Consider the following 27,281-nt stretch of genomic DNA (forward strand, 5'->3'; position numbering starts at 1 on the left):
AAATATCTATTGCAATTTATTTCCACCCATTCTAATTAACTGGCATGTAGGTATTAAAATCTACAGCAGACTTACCTTGTTTTTTCATGCAACGCTGTCTTGCAGGCCTGTGACAAATCTAGGAATAAACCCAAACATTTTTGAATGCAAATTACAGGTGTCCCTTGTTAATACCTAGAGGAAGTTGTAGTGAAATAGTTTGGAAGGCAGAAGCTTCTGCTGGCTGGTGGGAAGTACTGAGGTTCTTAACTCTAGGGAAGAAGTGGGGAATTATGGAATGGATTGGGTTGGAAGGGACCTTAAAAATCATCTCATTCCACCTCCTGCCATGGGCAAGGACACCTTCCACCAGAACAAGTTGCTTCAAGTTCTGTCCAACCCAGCCTTGAACACTTCCAGCATTGAGGAGTCCACAACTTCTCTGGGTCAATTAATGCTGTTGGAGGAGAGTGAAATAGTTATTTATCTGTATCAGTTCCTTTCCCTGCTTTTGCAAAACAGAAATTACAAAATGTTTACATTTTACAAAACAGAAATTGAAATTGTGGGAAGGCATCTCAGTGTTTTATCTCTACATCACCAAGAAGCTGCACTGGAGTCCAGTGACACATACAGGGTTTTTTTCCCACTGAAACAAAAAATTTTGGAGCCAATTACACTCTAGAGCATGAATCTGGATGCAGGGAATCAGGATGTTATACAATGAACATAATCAACTCTCTGTACTTGTCTAGGAACTCATGCTTTTAATATTGCCTCTGCTTCTCTCTGGGATTCTGCCATGAATGGCACCTTCCAAAAAATCACACTTGGGTTTGGCACTTCCTTGGTCTAGTTGAAAATTATCCTGCAGGATTTATTGGCAGTTAAATCAGATCTTGGGCCACTGTGCCTTCTTTGACAAGTGATGGGTGTTTTTCTTCCTTCCACCTTCTCCAGAGTGACACAGTTGCTGAGGGAACGTCGGTAACTGTGCCAGTGCTCAGGGGGCTGTATTTTTGGAATGAACCCTTCAGTGGTTGCTGCATTTAGCAGAAGGATAGATACTTCCCTCTGGAAGAGAGGTACAAATGCCAGGAAAAATGAGCCTCTGCCTCAGCTAGATTGACTTGCAGGATGTTCTGTGTGTTGCCAGTGAGGCAGGTGACCTGAATGCTCAGCTGAGCAACTGTCCAAGGTTCTCCTGAGATCAGTGCAAGAAATTAATCCTAAATTCTTATTTCTCACCTTTTTTCAGAAATCTTGAATGTAAATGATCACCAACCCATAGAAACAAAACAAGTCTCCAAAGTCTGGTGAGACTGAAATATTTCCATTTATAGATGTGCCGTGGTTCCAGTATCAGTGCTGTCTGTGAGTCCAGCCCTGCTATTGTGAAATGCTTTGCTGGTGAAGTGACTGGAGGGACCTCTGGCACTCCATGAGCTTGAGAACAGCTTGTGCCTCCCTTAGCAGTCATTTCAGAAATGTTCACTTTATGCTGTTGTATTCTTGCATATGCTGGAGTCATAACTCATTTACTTAAAATAGAGAGCTTCAGGAGTCATAATTAAACTGTGTGAGCTCTTCCTATCCTGTTTTAATCAACCTTTCTCATCATCAACAGGCAGATGGAGTTTAAGTTGATCCCTCTTCTCCTAGAAGCAACAAGTAAAAATATTTGTAAATGCAACTGAATGTTTACAGCTACAGTATAGTAATTAAAACCTTACTGACACAGAGCAAGAATCCTTTTCAATAACTGGGTGTAAAAATTGTCACCTCAGGTTCATTTTCTAGAGGTGATTATTTTACCTGTACCAGTGGAGCCTTCCCATTTCTGCGTATCTGGTGAGAGCATCCTTGTTTGATAAACCTGAGAGCAGTTGCCAGCCAGCCCAGGCCTTGCTCAGGAGATTCTTTCCCTCTGGCATGGAGCACTCAAGGCAGACACCCTGCATCCCAAAAACCCAGACCCCACACACACACTGAGACTGTTTCCACCACTGGGGCTTTGTGGTAGAAGCATGAGAGAGGAGGAGAAAAAAAAAAAGCCACTGAAGGAGAATAACCTTGTTTGACTTTCAGTAGCTGGCTTGGGAGCAGAAATTTCAGAAGGGGGGAGGAGTTGGGTGCATTCAAACCAAAACCAAACAGCCTCCACACACTTTTGTGCTGGCTCCCCTGTGTCTTTCAAGGAACTGGTGAGACATCCCCAGTGCCACAAAGATTCCTCAGACAAATCTGGCATTTATCAAATCTAAACTTCTTCTGTTAGTTTGGTTTCTTATTCTTTTATTTGCTTTGTAAGAGCCTTAGAAAATGCTTGCTATTTTAAGACTTCCTTCCATGACAAATAATTGTATGTAAATGTTTAGAATTTTGCTGGATGTTGACCCAGGTAGGAAGAGCTGCTCAAGAGGATGCCGGTTTTGCTGCAGGGACTAATCTTTGGAAATGCGTATTTTCTGGTTAATTTTTGTCCTTGTGTGGAGGAAAATCAAACCCATGATGTGCATAGCACATGTCAGGGTTTGTGGCACAGAAATCGGGTACTGTGTTGTCTTTTAAGCCAGTTTAAATACAGCTGGCACTGAAGTCACTGCAAGAAGCTTCCTGCTAAAAATACATCAACATCCTTTCATTTTAAGTGCATTCACTTCAGCAGTCGGTTTGGATTGTGGAGATTCCTGGCAGATTCCTGAGGGAAAGGCGCTAATGGGTTTGGTGAGGTTGATGGAATGTGGGTTTCCAGAGCCCTACTGCAGTTTTGTCTCTTCATGGTGGCTTCTTGTTTGTCAAAGCAAATATTCATCTAATGCCTTCATGCTCATACCTCAAGTCACTGAGTGTGCAGTTCTCTAGAGAAGAACACTCTCATTTTGTTACTGTAAATCGTATTTACTACTGAAAATTTTATGGCTAATTTTTTCTTTTTTTAAAACTGGAAACATGTATTTAAGTTCCATTACAGGGTGCCTGTTACTCAGGTAGATTTTCATACAAGCCTTTTTCCTCTCAGTGGGGAGACACCCATAGCTGTAATCGTGGCTGTACTCATGCTTAAATTATTTCTTCACAGTCTCTGCTGTTTTGAAGACCAGTGTGGTTGCTTTGCCTGCATGTAATTCCACATGATATTGTCAGCGAGGTCATACAGCTTTGCAGATTTCCTAGAGCTGATGTGCATTAGCTACAGCTCATTATCCAAAGTAAACAGCTCGTTAGCGTTCAGTGGAGAGCTTCTAAAAAAGACAAAAATACACCCAAAAGTGGCAGAATTTATCCCCTTACTCGGCTTTAGCTGTGATGCTGCGAGTGTCGCCTGCCTGTTCATTCCTCCAGCTCTCCTTTGGGGAGAATGCACTTGTTCTCCTGGCTCCTTTCACAGAGGTCATTACCTGTAAATGGCTCTTGCTGACTGCAGGCGATGGTTTCCCGATCCTCACCCTCTCCTGTGGGGCAGTAACAAGTGAGTGATGGGCTGCTGGCAGCAGTGAACTTCACTCTCCTTCAGCGGTTTCAGTCTTAATTTAATTTCCTCAGGCAGCACATTATGCCTGCAGCAAAGAGACTCTAGCACTATTAACTCTGGCTGTTTCTCCTCCAGCTCTAGTGAGAGATGCTGCCTTCCCTACACTGCAGCAAGCAGGTGAGTGCCTTGTTCCCCAGGAACACAGGAGGGAACCTGTTTTCCAGGGCCACTTGGCCCCTCTATCTGCACACAGCTGGCAGGAGGGTCAATACCAGGATTGCTCAGCCCTGCATGCTTTGTAGGGCAGTGTGTTCCCTTCTTTTCTCTGCCCAGGGGACTCATGCAAGGTCAGAGGGCAAAACACCTGAACTGTTCCAACTCAACAACTCAAGACCCACCTGGCAGAGAAGATGATTCAAGGTTTGGGGTTTTTTTGAGGCCTTTTGTACAAGAGGTTCTATAAGACCCGATCCTTAAATTTGATGTTGCCCTGAGTGTAAGTTTTGAGTGTGAGATTCACACTCCTGACAAAGGAAAGGGACAATGGAACTTGGCATTTATAAGGAAAGCTGTTATAAGCAAAGTGAGGTGTCTTAAATGTACATTGACAAATGAGGACTAAAATACAATGATTTATTGCCAAGCCTATTTGGCAGCCTCTTTCCAGTTTAGGCTTGCTGGTTATCAGATACTTGTACATATGAGCATAAGATGAAATAACATGATTTGCTTTGACAGTTCTTAGCTGTTTGCAGGATTTCTCTGCTTTTTTTGTTGAAGGGACAGTTCTGTGCACGGGCTCCTCTAGGAGCTGCTGCAAACATCCCTGTGGAGGGGTTTCAAGAAGAGCAGTGACTGTTCCCATCTCACAGCAACGCCCCATTGTCTTCCTGGGGCACATATTGAGACACGGCAGCAGCAGCAGCTCAGCTTTTCCCTTCGCAGGGGCTGATTTGATTCCAGCTGGTGGCCCTGCTCCCTGGGGCTCCGCTATCAGCGATCTCTGCAATTAACTGGTTCCCTGGCAGCCCCTTCTGCCCCTGGAGCTCTGCAACAGTGCACTGGCTCTGCTGAAGTTTCGAGCACTCTGTGATTCACTCCTCTAGAGAAACACGATCACCTCAGGATTTTGTGATCCAGACAAGTGCAAACACCTCGAGAAGATCACGTAGCAAGCGCTTGGGAGTGACGCTCCCCAAAGCGATCTCAGCCGCGTTCCCACTCCCTGCGGCCAGCACGGCTCGTCTGAGACATCGGTGCCATAGCGAGCGCTGGGTAAACACCAGGATTGTTTCTGCTGGATGATCTCAAAGCCCTCCCAACTGTCTGCTGAAAATACTTGCCCATTGCAAGGAAATGACTGTTTGTTTGTGTTAGGAGTCAGGAATGGGAAATGACGTGAACACTTAACTGTTTTTCCTGGTGTTTCTAAGAGGTATATTCAGTATATTCATATTTCCAAAGGCATTCAGTGTTTTCTGAAACTCTAGTATGTAAGTACTGGAGGTATGTGCACACACATAAATATATATAAAATCAGGAAATATCTTCCAAATCTTCTGTATCCACCTGGCTGAATTTTACTGGTGCCCTGCTATGACTATGCTGTAACATAACTTGATATGTTCTTCCTCAGTGCTGAACTGAAACAGTCCTCAGGTCTTTTTCCCAACTGGGATAAATCTGTGGTTCTGCAGCGTGCTGCAACCTCCCTGGTTTTCCCTGAAGGAGAAAGAAGTCAGAATTCACACTTGTCATCCTTATTTCACCCTAGCACCAGTTTTATCTGCATCTGCTAAGCTACTCTGTGCATTTAATCTTTTTTTTTTTTTTTTTTTTTTTCTGTGTATTGCTCCTCTGTTGCCTTGACAAAGTAGTCCAATGTTTTCAGTTTTTTTGGTTGACGATAACTTTTTGTTCCTGATTTCTTTGGTCAAGGTGTTTTTCTAAACCAATCATTTCTCTTCACATTCCTTGAAAATGACTGCTGGCATCTGTGTCCCATGATCTCCCTTCTCCATGCACGTGCTGTGCTGCAGGACTGAGGCAGCTGCAGGTGTCAGACCTGGTTACAGTCACTCAGTGACTCTTGAGTTCCTACAGGTGAGATTGGCACTTCTGCACTTCTGCAACTGCCTGGCAAAACATGATCCCAGTCCACGACCAGAACACCAGGATTTGGGGGAAAAAGGGTTGTGTTGGGCTTTTTTAATCAGATTGGGTGCAACAAAATGTTTATCCTGGCTGTTGGGTGCTAAGATAAAGTACCACATGGCACTTTTATCTCCCCAACTTCTGCTCCATTCCCTCACCTTTCCCCAGGGAGCCGCAGGTTAAAGCAGCTGGTGAAAACTGCGTTCACAGTGTACCGAGAACAGTGAAGCTGCAAGAACAGAGCCCTGCATTGCAGGAAAACACTGACCCAGCCACGAGCTCAGCGTTGGAGGGAGGTGCTGTGCCTGCAGCAGGCTCTGGCACACAGCCTTCTAAACCAGCTGGGAACCTTCTTTGGTTTTTTTTTCCTTAGTGAAATGTTAATGTTTGACTTTATCACTTGATGCTGATCGATGGATGACACAATCCCAGTTCTTCCGAGAATCAAACTGAAGTAGCATTATATAAGAAAAAATGTAGTGGTTAACAACTTTTTTCAACTTCTCTTTCTCCTTTTTTTTTTTTTCCTCCAGAAACACTTTTTTTGCACGGTTTCTTTGTATTTCCATGCACAAGCAGAAAAGTGACCCGTAACATGCAGGGGGAAAGAAGTTTTGATTTCCAAACTTTATTATTCATATCAGAGCATATTCTATAGACTTCTTACAAACAAAGATTTGTCTGTATGAATCCAATTCAGTAATAGCTGCCCTTTTAGAATTAACATCTCGACAATGAAATGTCAAATGAAGGGAAATACTTGTTGTATGAAACAAGATTAATGTTCACCTCAAATATGAAACTGGCATTTAAGCAGGAGTTTCTGATAGAAAAGTCTCTGTGGTAGCTGGGGGTGGGGGAGGGATGCAGAGAAATGCCTTTGCTATTTCACTTAGTTTGGTCTCTAAAATAGAAAAAAAATATTAATTTTGTATTAGTATGAGTTCAGCTACCATTAATGCCACTTCCATGCATCCCTAAGAAATTAAGGGATCTGATTACACAACTTGATTTTATCGTCTAATAATTGTGGTATAAAATGGCTGTTGCAAGAAATTATTTCCCCAGGTAAGAAAATGAGTACTCAACGCTATATTGGTAATGATGAAGTAAGAAATTTGAGAATTACTTCTTCACCTAAAATTCATGGTTTATTTCATAGTTCCACTGATGGAATTTTTCATTTTCTTCAATGATCAGTCACGACTCTCACCCCTCTAGTATGTATATACAGAAGTGTTATGTGCCAGTCTCAGCAGGTACAACCACAAACCAAATGAGCGTTTTTACAGAAGACAGTTTGCTTTTATAGTGATCACGCACTGATGTGAACATAGACTAAAAATAACAAATGTTGTTTTAATAAGGATTTTTTACAGTAGGCATAGATATAAAAGTTTTTTCAAATTATTTTCACAGGTATCACTGAACATTTCATAGCTGTCTGTTACAGAAGCACCGCAAAGTGCTTTGAGTCTTTCATTTATTATACACAGTTAAAATATATTACACTTCTGAAGGTATCTTAAATCACTGAACAGTTTTGCTAGCATCTTAATGAGCCAAATGGGAGCAAAAGGCAGTCCACATTCATGATGTGAATATACAGTAAGGTGTTTGACATCCTATGAACTCATTGCTCATGTTCTCAAAATAACCATGGTGATGAGACCTGAAAGACAAGAATTAAGAACTAAACACTTCTGTTTCACTCAAAATAAAACATGTAAAATAGTTTACTCTGTCACAGGCCAGAAAAATATGGTAAAAGTACATAAACACATGCAGAATGCATTTATATACACACTTAAATATTAGAAGTATCACTTCAATTTTTGATATAGTCAAAAATCAACACTGATGTGTGGTGCATGTAATAACTGAATGTCAAAGAAGACATAAATACTCCAAACAATTACTGATCTCTCTACTGGAAAATCTTAACATTGAACTTTTGACTTGGGTAAGTGTTAACACTAGCACCCAAACCCCATTTCTCATGGGGGCCAGTTATGGGCAGTGTCATTTGAATCCTGAATCATCAGTAAGGCAGATCAGTTGAAGGCTCCAAGCCTTTTTTTCTGCTCTGTGAATAATAACTGATCAAAGACCAGTTTTAGACAAAGATATTAAGCTTCCTTGTCAGTCTGCAGAGGGAGCTTTCAACAGACTCTTTGTTGTGACCTTTAAAGAGGGAGGAAAAAAAGGACTGCTCTGATAGAGGTTAAAAACAATTAAAACCAGATGAAAACAGGAAATAGGGGCTAATAAACCTACTCATGAGACACTGAAAAGTTCATTTTAATTATGTGCTGATACAGGAAAGAGTACAAATCTGTAGTTCTTAGCCATGGGTTATATTGCACAAGGTAAGGGAGGTAGATGGAAGAACATAGGGGCTTCCTGAATTCCAGCCTTATGTAACATCAAAATAATAATTTATCAGTTCTTGGGCAATCTCACTTTCTTGCAGGCTCAGATGATGTCACTGTAACAGCCTTTCACTGCAGAAAGCTCAGCTAAAGCCTACAGATCTCACCATGGATAAAGACATTTCTGAGACTATTTTATCTCCTACCACTCCATACTGATGGAACTTGGCTACTTTATGAAGATGGTGAAGGCAGAAGCACGACAGAACCGAGCTGCAACACTGCCTTCCATCAGACCAGCAATTTATCCCTTCAAGAGAACTACAGCTCAGCTATTTATTAAGGTCTGTATTGGTTCAGACAATCAGTGCTCCCACAGCTGCTGGATCCTTAGCTTGGATCAATTCCATCACCACAGAGGAACAGCAGAGGCTTCTGGAGAGCAGCGTGCACCACTTGTACAGGGACTTCAAGATTATAAAGGGTTTAACTCATTTCTGTAAATCAAATACTTCTCAAATATCATATAGTCCTGCTGGTGTGGTGTAACAGCCCTTTCCATTAAATGCTCCACAATCCAGTTGTACTTCCTTGTGGAACAAAGTGGTTTCAACTTCTCAAGAGCAATTGACTTTATACATGAGCAAGAGTTGCACACAAAAGAACCTGTCCATGAACACTAAAAATGCTGCCAGCAAAGAGGTCAAAACCTGTCAAAACCTCATAGGGAATCTAGAAACAGGTTCAGTTGTTGCAAATGTATAAAGTCAAAAGACTTCCAACTGTAGCTGGCACCAGGAGAACCTGGAGTAATTTTCAAAAGCAGCGATAAAAACAAAGTGAAGATTACTCCAAGGTCCTGATCTGAGAATCCATCAGCATCAGCTTGAGCAAAGAGCCACAAGTGAAGTTTCAAACCACTTCAGCAGATGGACCTTTGTGAGTCAGCAGAATGTGCACGAACCATTAAGAACTTGGACCTTTCCCCATCACTACCTCACCTCTAGCTATCAGTTTGGAGCTGCCTAGCTCTTTTCCTTTAAATCCTCATTTCTGCCAGGTAGTGGGACAGGAGAATTGAGTTTAGTGTGACTGTTCTTCAAATCTGAAATAGTTATAGAGAAATAGTCATAACAAATGAAATGTGCAACTCATCTACGCTAATGCAGGAGCAAGTTACAAATCAGGAAGAACTGTGAATGATAGTGGTCTCAGACAAGGTTTACAACAACTTACTGCTACACATAGCAACTGCTTATTAAACAGGTACTGAGAATGCAGCATCAAAAAACAGCTCAAGGGAGCTGGAGGAAGAAATACAGTAACACATTCTACATTCTGCAATAGAGTAACTATTGCAATGCAAGAGTAAGAAACAGCACATTCCGTTCAGGTGTGTTGGCAGATGACTGAGGTTGGCCCATCATCAAATAAAGCTGAAATTAGCATGTAGGGGCCTGTGTGCAATACATATCAACTCAAATCTGGTCTAAAACACTAACAATAACTAATTTACACTGCTATCACCATGGCTATAAATTAAGATCTAAGCCAAGATGCAAAACAAAATGTAACGTGGTGCTTTGTCTCCATCCAGTTTCCTGAGGCCGCTGGCAAAGACAGGTGAAGTTTCCAAACTCATAAATGCTGCAGGAAAATGTTCATAAAATCTAAAGTACTTACCTAAAACATAAGCAGCTACTAACTTTTGATTCACACTTAAGTGGAGGTAGAGAGGCACCAGGGATTCCATTTCCCCCAATGTAGGTAGCATTAGTGCTGCGACACACACCACTCCAAGGAAGACTGTGAGTAAACTAGGTCCCGACGAGGCAGTTCTGTTTTCTGGAAAAGCAAGACAACACCAATTGTAAGGAAGATCTAAACAATATAAACATTAAATATTCTGCAAAAATGTCTGCAATACGTGGGAGCTGAAATATCCTCAGATTTTCCTCTTTGCACGGGAGTTTGCAGGGGGTGGAAGACAACTCTTAAACTCACCCTTCTAAACCTTTTGCATTCTGCAGTGGAGGAGGCTGCTCCCTGCTCTGATGCTGGAACTTGTTTTCACATGACTTCCCAAACCCCTCCCTTCTGGAGGAACAGAGCCTGCCAGGCCCAGTTGCTATATATACACACTCAGGACAGCTGGATGTCTCAGCAATGCTTGAGACTTCCCTGTGCATTCTGACTCCATTCCTTGATATGTTCCTTCAGTGATCAGTAATCAGTCAGTTAAGAGCACCCAAAAAGACCTGCACAGGTAACTGCTCACATCTCCTAACAAAACCTGCCTGCAGCAGGAGCACAGGTTCTTGGGCCAGATGAGCTCCCCTTCATTCTTTACTGAATTCAAGGGCTTCACCTGAGCCAGAGTCAGTTTAGATACTGCAAATTAGTAAAATTTTAATCTTACTTTAAGAACTGTGAGAGTGAACCATTCTGACAGCCCAGTATTACCAGAATAAGGAAATGCAAACCACAGACAATAAAGAGTCCTTCATAGTCTTTACTGCCCTCCACTTTAACAGCTGGAACCTACTCAAAGGCCCACTGTGTCATCTTTGAAAAGAGCTGTTAACATGTTAGCTGAATACCTCTAACCAAATCCTTAAGATCCACTGGAAAATAGCCAATGTTTTTATCAACTTCTCCTATCCTCAGTGACTAGCAATATGTGCTCTATTTTAATTCCATAAATCTCTTATTTCCAGGTTTCAGGTGACATGCAAAACTGCAGTTTCTTTGTTTACTGCTTTTCTGTAAGTAAGCAATATAATGTAGTCAACAAGGCTTTTAAAGAGAGAAACAGCATTTGGAGTAAGACCAGTATCAGATTGTTCAAAGTGGCTCAGGCCCTCTGTCCTGAAGAAACTATCACAAGAACATTTTGTTCTGTGAGCCCAGAGACTACAAACCTTTGTAGGTTTGCTTTAACTGTGTATCCTACTAATATCTATTATGAGGGTTTTTTTAATAAAAAGTGTTTCACCAGCTAACAAACTCAGTATAAATAGCGAAACAGATTAATTTTAACACTCTCAAGGAGGTACATCTATTTTCTGGAATTGATATTTGTTGATTACGTTGAAAAACGTAATAGTGACAAGATTCCAGTTTAAATCAGTAAAAGTAAGAAGAACATAAACCATGAAGAATCAGTTTGGATTCATTTCAGGTACAATTTGACACTTTATATCCTACCCCTTCAATTTAACTGTCTGGCCCAGGTTTTCAAGACTGTTGATTCACTTCCTCACTGTGTGTATAAAACACGCAGAGTTTTCAGCCACTAACTGTGCTCTTCTGTTCTTGTAGGACAGACAAAGGACAGGGCACAGAACAAGGAGCACTTCAGAAGATATTCTGGCAATATTTCCTACTCATCAGGAAATGGGGGATTAAGGGTTTGGAACAAACTCAGAAGGGGCATATGTTTTGAAAGAGACCAAGGGGAAAAATAACTACCCTCCTTTCACAGATAAATAAATTCCCATTGTCTGTAGGAGAACTCCTGCTCCAGAGGAACAGTGGATGCACTCTCCAAGGTATGCCATGCAAACACAGGGCAGCCAAGGGTCTTGATTGATCAAGACAGCATGAACAGAAGAGCCACGGTTTGGGTTCTTGTACACTGTCATCCTCTAGTGATAAAGACAGCAGTCTTACAGGTAAGTAAATGAATTATTTTAATTTTTTAAGTCTAGTCACTTGAGCAATTCAAAACTGATTCAGAACACAGGAGGGGTAAAAGATTTCAACTACCTGGTTGACACAAAGTCTGCTCAAAAAAGACACTTTCAGTCAGGTGTTCTTTTATTCGTTTTTCCTCCTCTTCCTTTTGTTGTTGCTGTTCCTTTGCAGATGGAAGCAGAGTAGCAATAATCTCTTTTTTCCCTAATGCTTTCCTCTGGCTCTGCTCAGACACTTGGAGACGGAATTTATCTATGACACCATAGTAAGAAGCCCGAACGTCTCGGTGACGAATCACACTGCAGAGAAAAACAACATTTTCAAACAGATGAACTACTAAGAAACAAATCTGTCGTGGAATCACATCCTATATCACAAAACCTGCCCTCTGTCTCCCCTTGTCCAGATAAACTGGAATAATCCAGACCTCTGTTACCTCCTCCATCACTCAATGTTCTTGAAGATTTGATCTTACCTCCTCTCTCCCCTTTTTATGTTTGCTTTAATTCCCAAATATAAAAGCTCCTGGCCAAACAGGACAGTTGTCTTTATCTCAAGCCCATCTTTGCCTCAGTCTGAGGCCCAGCTGCCAACTGATGAAACATCAATTGTCTGAAAGATGCCTCCTCCTCATGTATCAAGGTTGTTTGATGCTGGCCAATGATTTTAAAAGGTATTGAGGGGACTGGAGTGTACAGGGAAGGAAAGGAGTCGGACAGGTGTTTGGCAAGTGACAGTCCTCCTTCTTGAGGAAACCAGGCTCAAAGCTTTACAATTCTACTTTCTCAGAAGCAAAACTCATTCCCTCTATAGACAAGAGTCAGCTAGGGATTTTCAAAATCAGAAACCCACCACTGAGAGCATGTTTGGAACCTATAAAAAGCACAGCTTTAAAATAGCACTGATCAACAGCAAAACAGACCTCTGAGCAGTGCTGTGCTCAACTGCCTCCTCTCTGCATTTGTGATTCATCATGAGAATACGTATCTAGCATTGAAAAGCTACAACATTTAGGTTTTGAAGTGATATCAGCTCTTAGGGTAAATAAGCATTTCACCTATTTTTCCAGATGTTTTTTGTGAAAGGCTATTCTAAGTTTCCAAGATAACATCAGCTAATCTGAAGAACATACGTACAAATAAGAAGGTTGCCATCTCATGAGGGGGGGAACAATGACTGTACCCTTAGTAACACAGAATAGTTATATACATTAAAATGCTGCAAGAAATGGATTTTTGTTTTTCAGTCTTCATTTAAAGGAACTGTATCACATCAAGATACCTACAAGCATTAGCACGTAGCCAGTGCTTGCAACTGGTCTCTAGTTTGAATAGACTATTCAACACAGAAACAGAGACCAAGTCATCCCCTCAGCAAGAGGCTGCAGTGATGTTTTACGTCACTTCAGAGGCAAAGGAGTGTGCCTATGACAGGCTTTCAGCAAGCAGAATGTTGGCTGGGCAACTGCCTTCACTAAAACAAAAGGCTTTTCCTCCCCACAACCCTAATTCATACAGCTCTCAGCATATCAGCACAGCAGATCAACTCTGATCTCTTCCTTTAACACTTCCTTTTAAATTGGTGTTCCTACTCCTAGTACCATGGTACCAACTACCAACCTAAACAGAATCTTTACGTAACACTGTGCTAGGAGAACATGTATCTGCTGCCAAGCAAGAAGATATTTTCTGCAGACCCTTATAAACAGATACATTCTCCTGTTTCTTTTTAGAGATCATTGCATAATTGGAAGCTCAGTAGAATATCTGTTTATCTGGCAAATGGCCACACTTGCATAGTACTGCTCATAATCTAGCAGTAAACACTGTCCTTAGACAGCAACCACTGGAATGCGATGGGGGGGTTTGCTGCACAAAAAAAATCCCCTTGGAACATGTGCTTATCTTATTTTTCTTTATTTAATAAAACCCATTTCTTTAACCAAATGTAATCAAGCTTGTGTAAATGTCTGCTACAGAACAGAATATCTCACTGGTACACTGGTATATTCTTATATACCAGTTTAGTTCCACTTTTAGCATTGTTGCCCCTGCTTACTGAAATCTTTTAGTTCCATGCTCTAAACTTCCTTTCTATTTGGTGAGTCCTTGAAATTTTTCAAATTGCACCTAAGGAAAACAGTCTATAGGAATAAAGACCCATTTCCCAAGAACACTTATTATTTATCTGACAAAAGGTTTCTGTATAGGGCCATTTGTCAGCCAGAGATTCCAGGTGGTGTTTTAGAGTTTGGAAAATGTCTATTCAAAAAGTTCAGACTGCTCTTTCAGATACTTCAGATTTTCTTCAGTTGTATCTGTACATCAGCACAGAAATAATGTGGCAAATAGAAGATAAAAAGAGTTGGTCTATTTTAGCTTATACACCTACTCTGCTTCAGCTTTCAGCAGCCTACAGACCCTGTACATTACTGGTCACTTAAGCAGCCTCCTCCTGTTCTGAGGAGTTGACACCTGACAGGAGAGACAAAGGAGATCTGAGAATGGTCAGGGTGAAAGGCAGACAAAACTACCTCTTTTAACATGGCTCAGGAAAGCGTGCTCAGTAGAACTGCATACATTTCCATTTTGTATGGAAGTGTAAATCTCAGCCCTGGGGGTTTTGCTTTTCTTGTTATTTCTAACAAAAAGGTGCTCAGAGAATGCTCATATTACTCTTGTTTCTGGTTTATAAATGACATTACAAGAAGCATTTACTGGCATTTTATTTATACCCAAAGGCAAAATTAAAGAAGGACATATCTCCAATATTGTAATACCTCTGCTCTAGAGGGAAAGAACAGCAAAAATCAGTCACATGTATACAGAAGATTAGGAAAACATATCTTTATCTGACCTATATATTATAACATGTATGGTGTCATTTACAACCTCTTAAATAATAAAAGAAATTAAGTTAATAAAATGTTATATATTAGGAAAAAACCCAACCAACTTCTACTTACATATCAACACAGCACTGAGGCTTCACTGCACCAGTAGCATCCACCACCGCATATTTATTTGGAGTTGTACAAAGAACTGCAAGGAAAAGGACAGGAGTGGTAACAAATCATGAACTAATACATCACCAGCTTCATCAACATATACATGTAGAGACATGAGTTTGGTTTTGTCACAGATACGATTTGTTACATGAATTATAATTGGACTGTTTAAGATCATCAACTAACCCTTAAATAGAACTTAACCTAGGAAACCCACCTTTGAATTTTAAGGCAAACTCATAGGGGTTATATAGAGTCAACACCTGCTTGTGTGTTGACTGGTCATCTGCATAAAATATAAGTTCTGTAGGAAAAACAAAAACAGGAAGATTTCCTTCCACTAACTCTGGCTGTCTTTTTTGTTGCTGCATTGGCACTGAATCCTCCTTGCTGCTTCTTGTGTTCTTATGATTTTGTATCCTCAGAGACTTCAGTTTTTGAATCGCTTAAGAATTCCAAAGCATTTTGGCAATTCTAAAGGAAAAAACGGGAAAAAAAAGAGAAAAGGCAAGAAGATTATTTCCATAAGTCTATACTAAACTGCGGCAGTTAACAAAGGTGCAAAAATATAAGACGTGATGCTTGATTATGAATCTACCTCTACTTATGTTCCTTCAAAAATACTGAAATAGAAAAAAATATTTGCACTGGGTTTCCATCTATTTAACAAACTGCTACAAAATAAATTGATAAGCACCTCTCCAGTGTACCATGGCAGCATGTCGGGACCCAGTCCATGACTAGGGCTGCTAATGCTAGGTCTTCACAACACAAACCAAACAACAGCAGCAAAAAGAAATCCCATCCTTGCCTCAGGACAGCAACACCTCAGAAACACGAGGGCAGAAATGAGGAAACACAAGGACACTGAGGCAGCAGGAGTCACTGTTTAGGCAGGAACCTTTCCGTGGGGATGACCTCCCCGGATGAAGCATAACAAGTTAGGAATCTCCTCACCTAGGCACCCAGGTATGTCAATCCCAGGGATTCAGAACAAAGGAATGGGGATCACCTTCATGTCTTGTTTGAACCAAACTCCCTGTTCCAAGTGTGTAGTTACAGGCAATGAATGGAAAAATGACTGGGATGAGTAACACCAAACAGATTTGGGATTTACTATTTTATTAAGTAAGAGATGACAGGTTTTCTACCACCACTACCTCTAACCAAAGTACAATCATCACAGTTCTCTCTCTGCCACTCCCCACAGTTCTATTTTATTTTGAGTGACATTCCAGAACTAAAACCAGAACCCATGACCCAACCAAGAAACAATCCCAAATGTAATTCATAAAATAAAATTAAGGCCAGACTCCTCAGCATACATACCACTGACTTAACACATGACAGAGAGAACAAAGTCTTCTCCTCCCCCCCAGAACGTCATATTTTATTGCAGCTTCTATAGTTTAATTATCAAACTGAAGGTGTCCTTTGAGGTCTAATATCGCAAAAAATATTAAACCAACAAGTCCCTACTGATTCACTAGATATCATTTCCACTTATCATAAAGCTTTTTAAAATAAGGTACATTTTACCTGTTCTCCAGCTCAATACACTGGATTAAAGAATTTAGCTTCTGGAATTTCTAGCAGCAAATAGCCCAAACATTATGAACAATCAAAACCAAACACTTGTTTCTGCATTTTAAACATCATGATGATCACATTTCCAAGCATCAGATACGTATTCCATACTTGAAACATGACACATGTTCATGTGTTTACTGAAGTACATCTGTCATACCATCAGATTTACAGGTTCTGATTCTTATTCACAAACTAAGCTTTTAATTTTATTTATTTAGTTATTAAAATAGCAAATTATCCCTGAGGAATTAAAATTCTAGGGATAATTCCAAAGAATGGATCCCACTGGAATGTCTTTCCCCATGATCCAGTTCCTTTTCAGAGCACAGGTTTGTTTCCACTTCACTGAAATGCTACTAATAATATTCTGAAAACAAATCCCCAATGATAGTGTTCCAAGCTGATGTTCTGTTACCTTATTAAGAAGAGTCTAGAAAAAGAAATGGCTCTCTAAGTGGCAATTTGGTTCTGAGTGCTTCTTGGAATTACAGTGAATCCCTTTTGTTTCAGAAGAATCAGCAAACTCTGGAATGACTTCATACAGCAAGTGTAAGTATTATTTCTTGAACAACTTCATGCACTATTGCAAAGTGACTTTTATTGTTCCATGCAAACATATTAAGACTATATGAAAAGCTAAAAAAAAAAAGTCTAAAATCTGCCAGCATGTAGAATACAAAATACCTTTTGATGCTTGTCAGTGGAAGAAGATTAAGAAATATTTACTTAAATTTCTTTTACCAAAGTTAGCTCAATGCAGTGTGCACTAAGAATATGTTGGAATCTTTGGTTCTCATAGCTATCTACATTCTGCATGTGTGCAGAAATACAGGCAAATTTTGACATTAACAAAAGTAATTTTTTTTAAATAAATGTTTTAAGCTACCATAAAACCAACAGCAAGCTACTGCTACACAACTTAATTGACTATGTTTAATAAAATTTGCAAGTATTATTTATAATAATCAATATTATTTTGATGCTTTCATTTTTTATTTAAACACTGCACATGTTTCATTCCAATTCCTGGCTTCAACCTGCATCTTCAGTTTCTTCAGCTCAGTCCATGGCAAGTGTTCAGTGTCCAAAACCCCACAGTTCAGTATCAGTGGAGGTATGGATCACTATACCTATCAACAGGCTCATTTTTGTTACACATCAGTGGAAAACAGGGTGCAAACTTCCCAGGATTCCACAACCTGCATGCGGAAAGCCACTAACCTTAAAAAAGTATATCCTATTATTGCTTCCTTTTCCTATTTAACTTGGCTGGATGAGGAGCTACCACCCAAACTTGCAAAAGTAACGTCTGGCAGGCCTATAGTAGACACATCTGCTGACACAGCAGTGTCATTCAGGGTATAAATTTCTGGATTCCTAAGAAAGCAACCAGCATCCTTTAGGAGGCAACAGTTTTAGCTTAGAAGTCACCTTGCATCAGGTGCATCTCACCAAGTGACAGCAGTAAAAACACTTTTCCCAAAGACTGGCTGATATGATAAACCACACATAAACTAGAGAGATGTGATAGTTTAGTATCGATAATCTTGGTAACAGCACACCTTTCCCATCAATCAGAAACTGCCAACGTTTCTACAGAGAAAGTTTGTATCACCGCATCTTCTCTGCCCAGATTAACCCCACAGCAGCTCTAAGGGTGAGAATAAGGTCAGGTACTCCAGAGAGTTCATGAACAGAAACTCAGCTGCCACTCTTCTGCACCTCCACTGCACCACAACCACTAAATTTTGTTACCAAAAGTCACCACAATTACTGGCAGCACATAAAGGTAAGCACAAGCAAATCTGTCCCAAGCCATGATCTGTGGTCTCAGGCCTGTGATTTGCACTGCACAGATGGGCTTCTCCCAGCAGCACCGATGAAATTCCCGCAGGAGCAGGGATCTGTCAGAGGTAACATTCGCCAGGGACAGCGTGCAACACCTGAACAATGCCAGCTCACTTCCCAGCGCCCTTTGAAGTCCTGACAAACAATTGTCACTGGTATTTATTCAGCACAATAGGGATCTTTCCTCTGTGAAGTTACTAAATATAATACTGCTGGTGTCACAATAGCACAGATCTGCCAGTGCTTCCTTTGAAATCCCTTTCTTCATAAATTTAACTTGACAGAAAAAAACACTAAGTGAAATGTAACTTCTCTCCAGGGTCAGAAATAACATGCATTGTGATTTGTTTTTACTTAACAAGTATCTGCTGAATAAATAAATCAACTGAGGAACTTTTTTGTTCCCATTTTAACTTCCAACAGCCTCATCACCATGGCTTCCCAGTGCATTTGTTGGTTGTTTTTCTTCATAACAACTGCAAATAACTCTACAGAATGTCACTGGGTAAACACCTCATTGAAAAGAAAACCTCTTTACAGTTATGTCTCCACACTGCTGTTTTAAAACTTGCCTAATTACAGTGTAATCTACTTTTGTTATATCTCATGATCTACCCCCTAAATCTATACAAGTCTTTCTACACTACATACTTAGTAAAACTGATGCTTTTTGAGCGCATATTTACAAAACAAACCACAAAGTCTTCAAAATTCCCTCCTATGCTAAGCTGAGCAACTACTTTAAGCTACATGCAAATGCAGCATGGGATCTGAAGCACTCCATAAACATTTTGTTTCTCCAAAATGTTTTGAAGACCTTACTTACGTAAACCAATGTTTAAACTACCTGCAATTATTTGGGAGCGTCACCCTAACAATGAGAGCGCAGAGCCAGCAGCCAGGATGGCTGGATTCCATTATTGCTAACTCTGTCACTGGCACTCCATGACCTTGAGCAAGTTGGTTAACCTCACCTCAATTTGCTGATCTATGAAGGCACACATTCTGCAAAGTATTTCAGTAGGTGGACGGTCCCCTTTGAACCGGCAGAACTGCTCTGATACTTTGCAAACCTGCTACTGTTTACCCCTTCGCAGGATGATGAGAAATGTCATCAGTAACTGTCTCCGGGATGCTGTAAAATGAAATAGTCTCGCAACATTAACTATAAGCATGGATGACCACAAGCATAAATCATGCTGATACTGACAGCAAAATTTATTAGGACCACATTATTTTTTTAAATGCTGAAAAAGTGGCTAACAAAAGGAAATATTCAAATGCAACTAAGAGGCATGAAAAGCAGTGAAAAATTAAGTAACAGCTGTGGATTGCTTCTGATCTATTCTGCTACAGGCTCGCAAGGATCCTAGAGAAGACATTCAAGGGCACATGTGCTTTAGTATCCATTTCCCCGCTTTAAGTTTATATTTAACGCACTACACTGGCGGATTTTTAAACGTGTGTTGTGCTCATTAGCACTGCGTGGCCCCAAACCGCCTCGCATTAACAGAGGGGAGCACTCTTCCCTGGGGGAGAGACGGAGGAAAGGCGTTCGGAGCCGTGCCTACTGCCGGCAGGGCACGGCGGTAATTGCACACTCTTAATTGATCCTCTTTGTTCTCCAACGAGGAGCAGCAGCGATACGGGCTGAGGCAGCTGCGCGATAACGGCGCCTCCCGCAGCCGGCCCGGCACCTCCGCACCGCCCCCGGCCCGGCCCCGCCGCACCGCCCGGACGAGCCCCGGCCCCGCACCGCCGCCCCTCGGAGCGACCCCCGGCCCCACAGCCGGCCCCGCACCGCCCGGAGCGAGCCCCGGCCCCGCGGGGAAGCGGCGCCAGGCCGGAGCCTCGGAGCGCGGCCGCCGCCCCGCTCCCCATCCCGGCCCCGCCGCGCTCCCGCAGGGCCTGAGGAGGGCAGGGGCGGGAGGCCCGGGACGGGCCAGGCCGGGCCGCGGGTGTCGCTCCGCTCGTCCGCCCCGTGCCCGCGGTCGCCCCCCGCCCAGACTCACCCGCCCGGGGCCGCTGGTGCGGGCTGGCGCGGCGCCCCTTTGTCCGCCCGTCACTGCGGGCAGCGCTGGGGCTGCTGGGACCGACCGGCCGCCGCCGCCGCCGCGTCACCGCCCCGCCCGCCGCCCGCCCCCGCCGCCATGTCGGGGCTGCCCGCGCGCCGAGCCCCGCCGGCCGCGCTACCGGCGCCGCTCGGCCCGGCCGGGACAGCGGGGCTTGTGCGGCCGGCCCGGCGCCTCTCACCTGCGGGGAGGTGTTTTTTAATAATACTTCACCTCATCTCACGGTTCCCGAGGCCTGACCCCGTCCCGGAGGGGTTCCTGCCCCGCTCCCGGCTCCCGCAGCGCTCGGGGCCGCCGGGTGCTCTGCCCTGCGGGTCCCAGAGCAGCTCGGGCTCGCCTCCGTGCCGCCCATCGCTGGTGCCCCGCTGCAAGGGTCGACGAGTGTCACCCCGGGCTGAACCAGAATAGAAGTGTTAGCCGAACATCCAGGCTTGACCGTCTGCTCATCCAGCAGCACGGCTTAAATGGGACACACTGTCTCTGTAAACACTTCCATGCTGTTACCTTTGTTCTTTATTCCTCTTATTTACTTAATGTGTTTTCATTCAATTAGACTGCGGACTTCAGCTCGTACTATGAATTATCGACTAAATCATCTTCCCTTGTTTTTTTTTCCCAATTTCCCCTCCGTGTAATATAAACAAATCCATGTGTAATCACCACCCAGTATCATCCCAAACTTCAAGATCTTTAATGCAGCAAAATATTTTTGTTGCAAGTCAGGTGGATGATTAAGGTTTATATTGAGCCACCCAGTACAGGATTGCAACATCTTTTACCCATTACCAAGCTTTACCCCTCAGTGAAATGAAGACACATTCGTGGTGAAATAAACACAGCAGCCACGTGTGTTTCACAATAACATGAAACAATCCAGAACAGGAAGTAATATATTTAAAATCATGGAAGACATTAAATAAATTCAAAAAAGTATATTTTCCAACTTTGGCAAGGTGTGTGTATTAGCACTCATCTTTTTTCTGCAGATCTAATGGTCCATTAAAAAATTCAGTCTTGCAGCCACAAATTACATAATATGGGTAAATTATTATATAGAGAAATTATAATTTTGTCAGAATTTCTGAAAATCTATGCAGTGAAAATTGGCAAAATATTTTGTTTCTTGATGGATGTAAATCAGCTCAGATTTTAACGTGTTTAAAAATAAACTGGAATTTTTGTTTTTAAAAAGATTATCAGACTTCAGCCTTTCAGAATACGTTCAAAAAATTGTTATGATTTTACTGAGTATTAATCCAAGGGAGGGTGTTCCTCATTTTGGAAACCTGTCTCAGAAGAAGCAGCATACATAAACACACTTCAGAGATATTCAAATTAATAACAAATAGAATGATCAAATAAAAACATAATCTCAAATGGCGAGCTTTAAAATTAATTAGACAAATTGGTATTTTCCAGTTCTTCCAGTTCATTTACAAAGAAAGTTCAGACTCTCTAAAAGCAGGTGTTATGTCTGCCTCTGTAAATTTCCTAGGATCCAGCTTTTTTCTGTCATACATTTGATAAGGTTTGCATCCACCTGTTGAAAACCAGGAATCGAGCTGGTCTCCTTCCTCTCCCACCCATCGATCACTACAGCTGGTGTCCACGCTGTTTCGTGATTTTTAAAAGCCTTGCGTTAACTCCAGTTAAGAGTGAAAACTGCGAGCAGGACTGGCTGGTGTTCTGTCCTCGCTGCTGGTGCTGATGCCTCGGAGAGCACAAATCCCTGCCGATTGTGCCCTTGGGAGAGACTCTGCCCGTGCCAGGCATTCCCAAAGGTCCGTGTGGGTGCCACGGCTGTTGAAGCAGCACAGAAACAGCCCAGAGCTGTTTGGTTTGGGGCACGCACCAAGCCTGGTTTGGCTCCTTCCCGCTGCTCTTGCCGTGCCTCGCTGCCTCCAGGGATGCAGATGGATGGAGAAGGTTAATTTTGGGTGCTCAGTGCCCGGTGCTCCGGGAAAGCTGCTCAGATGGAGACTGCTGCCTTGTGTGGCAGGAACTGGGAGTATCTCAAACCTGCTGGAAGTTCTCTCCTTTATCGTTAGGTCATTGTTTCTTTTGCTTTTTGGGCTGCTTTATTCTGCCTGAATAATTAATTACTTCTGCGATTAGAGGGAGATTGAGGTTACATTCCTTGTTATGATGCTGGTAGAGCAGGGAAAAGATGAGAGGAGAAAATGTGGATGAAGAAGACAACAGAAATACAAATGCAGAGGAGCAGAGATGTAAGATGCAGCAAAGAATCTGGAACAAGTTTGTTGGGTCAGCTTAAGTCTGTACCAAGGTGTAAAAAAATGCTGTTCCTGCAGCTTTTAATTGTTCCTCTGACTTTTTACCTATCTTGGAAACTGCTCTGAGTTACCTAAAAGCATTGGCTGGTCTTCTGTTACATAAAATACTGCCTCTTTATAGCGTGAAACCTGACAGTGGATTGTGCAGAGATGAAATGCTCTTGAATGACTCTATGGTGGTTTTGGTTGCTGTGGTGATTATCCATCTGTTTAAATACTTCATATGGGAGATTCACAACACATTTATCATGGAAAGGATTTTCTTAAGTTGTGAGAAACACAGCATTATGCCCGATTCCTGTAATTTTGCACACTTGATTAGCAAAATATTGCACTTTATCTGTCATGACATAAGAACATGATGTAGCATTTATAACAGAGGTGGTGGTACACACCTGGGTTCTGTGTTCACCACACACCCGTGGAGCTGGAACATTGGCACGTGTGTGCTGGGCAGTGCAGTTGCAGGGGCTGACTGCACACACTTCATGAGGGGCCTCCTTTAATGGATCCTGAGATTGAAGAAGTCACAGCAATTAACAGTATGTTTACAAAAGCTGATATGAAAACAAGCGAGCAGATAGGAGAGAGCAAAGCACTTTATATATCTGAATATTACCTATAGCTCATAATACATTTAATTCTTACTAACCAATATTCTTAATGTGATGTTTTGTTTTTCTTGACAGTTCCCGTCTCCATGGCACAATGTGGCAGATCCTATTTGGCTTTGAAGTAACTCAGGAAAGGGAGTGACATATCTACCTTTCCATTTGCACTCATGTTTTCTTCTGTAGAAAATGATTGGAGTTTTCTTTCTAGTTAATACTAATTTATTAAAAAGTTTCCATAACAAATCTTTTTTTTTTCACTTTTAAAGATTAGCAGAAGATAGTGCATTTAAACTACCACCTTAAAGCAGCATACATGTTCTGACTTACAACATAAGCAAGAATTGTTTAACCTAAATTGTCCAAACTGTTCTTGTAACTTTAATTCACCAGCAAAAATGTTTTGGATTTTTTTGACTTGCTTATGTGGCAGGTTTTCAAATTTCCCCCCTTCAGTGGCAGCGAGCTGTATTCCTGTTCCCTGTCACTGGGGACTCAGACGAACTCGTGTGTATTTTTTGTGTCAGAGGTTAGACTGTTTGTTTTTATGCCTAATGATGTGGACCTTGGGAGCCACATATCTCAGCACCATTGAGGAAATATCTAGACTTCTGTTAAAGTGTAATCCCTTTCAGGGCATGCCTATACAGGAGAGTTAAAGGCAGCTCGAAGCTCTCTCTGCCCATGCTCTCCACTGCCTGGAGCCAAGCCAGTTCCATCTTAGGAATCTTTTAGCTCAGCTCTCTGCTTGTGTTGCTGGGTCCCTGAGATGTGCCTATGGACATGGTGAGCACAGCATGCCAGAGAGTCACATTTGCTGCAGAACAGATAAAATTATTCAAGGAAAATACATCCTAAAATGTCGCTGCCTTTAAAATACTAAATGTAAACAAGGGCAGGTTTCATGTATGCTCAGTGAATAAAGCTAAGTATAAGATCTAAGGGATCAAATCCCTTTCAGGTCTCGTACTGAGTGAATTTTGCCCAAAATGTGTTTGCATTACACTTCAGAGAGGCATCAGGGTTCAGTTCCTTGTACTTGGAGTCTTGTGGTTCTTCATGTGGGAGCTCCTGACATGCTGTGCTCCTAAGCTGTATGAAAGAAGCCATAATTGAGTCTTAGACACTGTGGTATTTATAATCATTTTGAAACCTCAGAGAGAACAAACATGTAGAGGTTTATAGACAGTCATCATCTTTATGAAGTGTAGGATCTATTTCTGCATTGTCTGCAGGACCCTGCTGAGAATCTCCAGGTCCTGCTCATCGGAAAGCTGCAAACCCAGCATGGGCTCTACTTTTTTCCAAGGATGTGCGCATACATCTCTTATAAATAAGCAGTTATGGTTGTTTCATTAGACCTCTAATAACATCTCTATTTTATTTTCCTTTCAAAGATATTTATTCAGTGTTGACACATATTTATAAAATCATCTCAACAGTAAGAGTCTATCCTGTCAGATTTACAGCTATTATAAAATATGATGCTATCTGCATACAAACGGATGGTGGGAGCCCTACAGACATTTCCCCTATTATTACTGCCTAAGAAAGCAATAAAAATTTAACATTTACCATCGGGAAACACCTGCAGAGATTAAATTAAAACTAGATTATATGCTTATCAGTTATATGCTACAAAAGCAAACTCTTCAGAGATTAACATAAAAATCATTGTTATCAAAATCTTATTAAAAGCTTCAGTTAATACGCTCCATTTTGCACCTCCACTGCTCAAGCATTCTCTGTGTGACTTATTGAGTCTTTGTGCAGCTGTAGGGAGGGGAGGCAGGGCAGTCTCACCGACAGCTTTGCTATCGCCTCAACAAACGCCTGCCCTGATATTTGGATTTGTTGCTAAAAGCTGACCGCAGGTACCATTTGTCCTTCCCTCTCTGATCCTCGCCGCTCTCTGAAGGGCTCTCCACACTGCATGCTCTGTTTCTTGAGCATGATGCCAAGGCAGGCTCCAGGATTCCTCACGGAGTTCTGCTTGAAATTACTCTGGAGAGCACTATTCCTTCCTGCTGAATTCGTTCTTTAGTATGGTCAGCAGGACCAAGACAAGGGATTTTCAAAGGCTGGAAGTTGAAGACAAGGAGCTGCTGTTGCTGCTAAGCAGATGGTCTTGTGTTTAGTTTGTGCAGCTTTTGACACATTCCAAACATGCTGCAGAAAAGAGAGACTGGGAGGGAACTGGGCTGGAGTTGATCTCTGACCTGGAAATTCAAAATGCTTCTGGATTTGGGCTTTGCTGCCACCAACGATTGAGAAGCTTAGAGTGCAGATAATCTACCTGCTCTGGCTTGAAGAGGACGTGCAGATCCTACCTGTGCCTGATTTGCACACACAGTGGTTAGGGTTTATTTCTCCATCTGGTATTACAGTGACCCCTTTGCCTTAAGGCATTAGAAGCAACCTGCCTTGGGCACGTTCCAAACTGTGTATGGGAGGGTATCACTTGTGAACAGCCCAAATTGCTTACGTGAAGGCCCAGGCCAAAACCCCCTTGGACAGTGGAGAAGCTGCAAAGTTTGGTGGATCTGGGGAAGGTCACACTAAGAAGAGGTTAAGATTATTTTTTCTGTGATTGTAAAATAACCAGTCATGTAGTTTACCAAAGGCCAAATCCAGAAGAGGATTAGGGAATGTCAGACCATGGTTTCCTGAAGTTATTTATTCTGAAGGCAAATATGATGTAGGGAACCTTCTGGTGATTTTTTCCAACCCCTCACCATCTCCTCTGATGTGTTTGCACAGACTGTAACATTTAGTTAAGTGAATGAGGAGTGCTGGGGGAAACCAACTTTAAAAAACCCCAACATCAACACCTTAGGTTTATAGAAATAGACAAAATAGTGCATAGACCTGTGGACTGGGGAATGCAGAGCCAAAGCAGACCCAAAGAAAGGGAGCAGAAATAGCTGGAGCTTGCTTTGCAGGGAAGCAAAATATCTGTGCAACCATGGCCTAAGTATTTTAAGTAATAAGCGTTTGCTGGTCCAGCTGATTTTTTCTGAAATAGGTTAAGGAGTGTTCAAACAAGTATATCCAGATCAGAGGGGTGGTAACCTATTGCTGGGCAATGCTCACCAGCCTCTGGGCAGACTGGGGGAGGACTGTGCTTTCAACAGAGCTGGATTTGGGAGGAGAGACGTGTCCACAGCCTGACTCGCAGCACTGTGGCAGCCTAAGCCAGGCCTGCCATGTGCGTCCCTCTCAGAACAGCTGGAGTGAGCACTTTGCCTTCCCTCATTCCTGCAGGGACAGGCTGTACATCAGCATTTTTGTAACAAGCTCTCCTTTGAGGGGAGGTAATAGCCACTTCGGCATCAGCCATGGGTGCATCCCAATTCTGTGTGGAAGCCCGAGTTCTGTCATTTTACTTGGACAAATCACCATATTTAACTTGGAAAGGCCTGCTCATCCTCTCTTGCTCCACTTTCAGGCTCTGACCAGTGTGAATTATTGACAGAGGGATTTAAGGTTTCATTTTTTCAAAAATTATGCACATTTTTGTATGTACATACCTATAGCCAAGATGTAGAAACTCCTTAACTGTAGCCTGAATTTTCCATCGTCATTATGCTAAATAATTCACTTCTGCTGCCACTAGAGGTATAACATTCACTTGAACAAATACCAAAGGAAACATTTAGTTGGAAACCTTGCCCATATTAATATTTCATTTTTCAAATAATGTTTTTGATCTGGGTTCTTTTGGAGGCCTCAGCCTACTTTGCCTATTCCTGTTGGGCACCCTTTCTTTTATTGAACTACAGCTGGCTACTCCTGAGATGAAATGCCACTTTGTGATTAAAGGGTACAGAATTGAGTGCTCATTTAAACTGCATAAAAAGCTAAATTATAGCATCAGTCATTGTATCAATCATCTGTGACTACCTCATGTGCAGCCTTGTACCAACACATTTGAAAGTCTCATTCCACATCAATTCTGGTGCAAATTTACATTTATTCTGAAATGCAAACATAACAAAATTTATTTTAAATTACTTTGCTTCTTTTCCCCCCCATGTAATAACCAGTTCTCAGATATAATCTCCCTCTTGAAAGTCATGAAAATGTCAGTGGGGACAAGGGTAGCAATGAAGTTCCCAGGTTTCCTTTGGCACTGGTAGGAGAATTGTTGCATAATCTGGGTTTTCACAGCAGACCTGCAGTG

The 27,281-nt window shown here is 42.0% G+C and overlaps 1 protein-coding gene across 3 annotated transcripts; it reads right to left on the reverse strand.

Moving 5' to 3' along the window:
- Positions 1–6,220: 6,220 nt before the first annotated feature.
- MOSPD1 (motile sperm domain containing 1) lies at positions 6,221–20,588 on the reverse strand. Of its 3 annotated transcripts, none has more exons than XM_058847772.1 (6): positions 20,375–20,588; positions 14,901–15,157; positions 14,642–14,717; positions 11,746–11,975; positions 9,664–9,825; positions 6,221–7,280 (listed from the first exon to the last, which is right to left on the reverse strand). In XM_058847772.1, exons 2-6 carry the CDS (start codon positions 15,052–15,054, stop codon positions 7,249–7,251), a joined length of 654 nt encoding a protein of 217 aa, XP_058703755.1. In that variant the 5' UTR covers positions 15,055–15,157; positions 20,375–20,588; the 3' UTR covers positions 6,221–7,248. The 3 variants fall into 3 exon arrangements, with proteins under 3 accessions (XP_058703755.1, XP_058703756.1, XP_058703754.1); XM_058847773.1 differs by lacking the exon at positions 20,375–20,588 and adding an exon at positions 20,134–20,278 and having other exon boundaries at positions 11,749–11,975; XM_058847771.1 differs by lacking the exon at positions 20,375–20,588 and adding an exon at positions 20,134–20,278.
- Positions 20,589–27,281: the final 6,693 nt, after the last annotated feature.

This window comes from Poecile atricapillus, chromosome 12 (genome assembly GCF_030490865.1).
Source record: "Poecile atricapillus isolate bPoeAtr1 chromosome 12, bPoeAtr1.hap1, whole genome shotgun sequence".
NCBI lineage: Eukaryota > Metazoa > Chordata > Aves > Passeriformes > Paridae > Poecile > Poecile atricapillus.

What these genes read in the sequence shown, in the direction of transcription:
- MOSPD1 (XM_058847772.1), bottom strand. Translation starts at nt 15,054, where the DNA reads ATGCAGCAACAAAAAAGACAGCCAGAGTTAGTGGAAGGAAATCTTCCT. An exon ending in GTTTGCCTTAAAATTCAAAG is followed by an intron (nt 14,718 to 14,900) that starts GTGGGTTTCCTA and finishes TTTTCCTTGCAG; the next exon opens with TTCTTTGTACAACTCCAAAT. An exon ending in AGTAGCTGCTTATGTTTTAG is followed by an intron (nt 7,281 to 9,663) that starts GTAAGTACTTTA and finishes CTTGTCTTTCAG; the next exon opens with GTCTCATCACCATGGTTATT.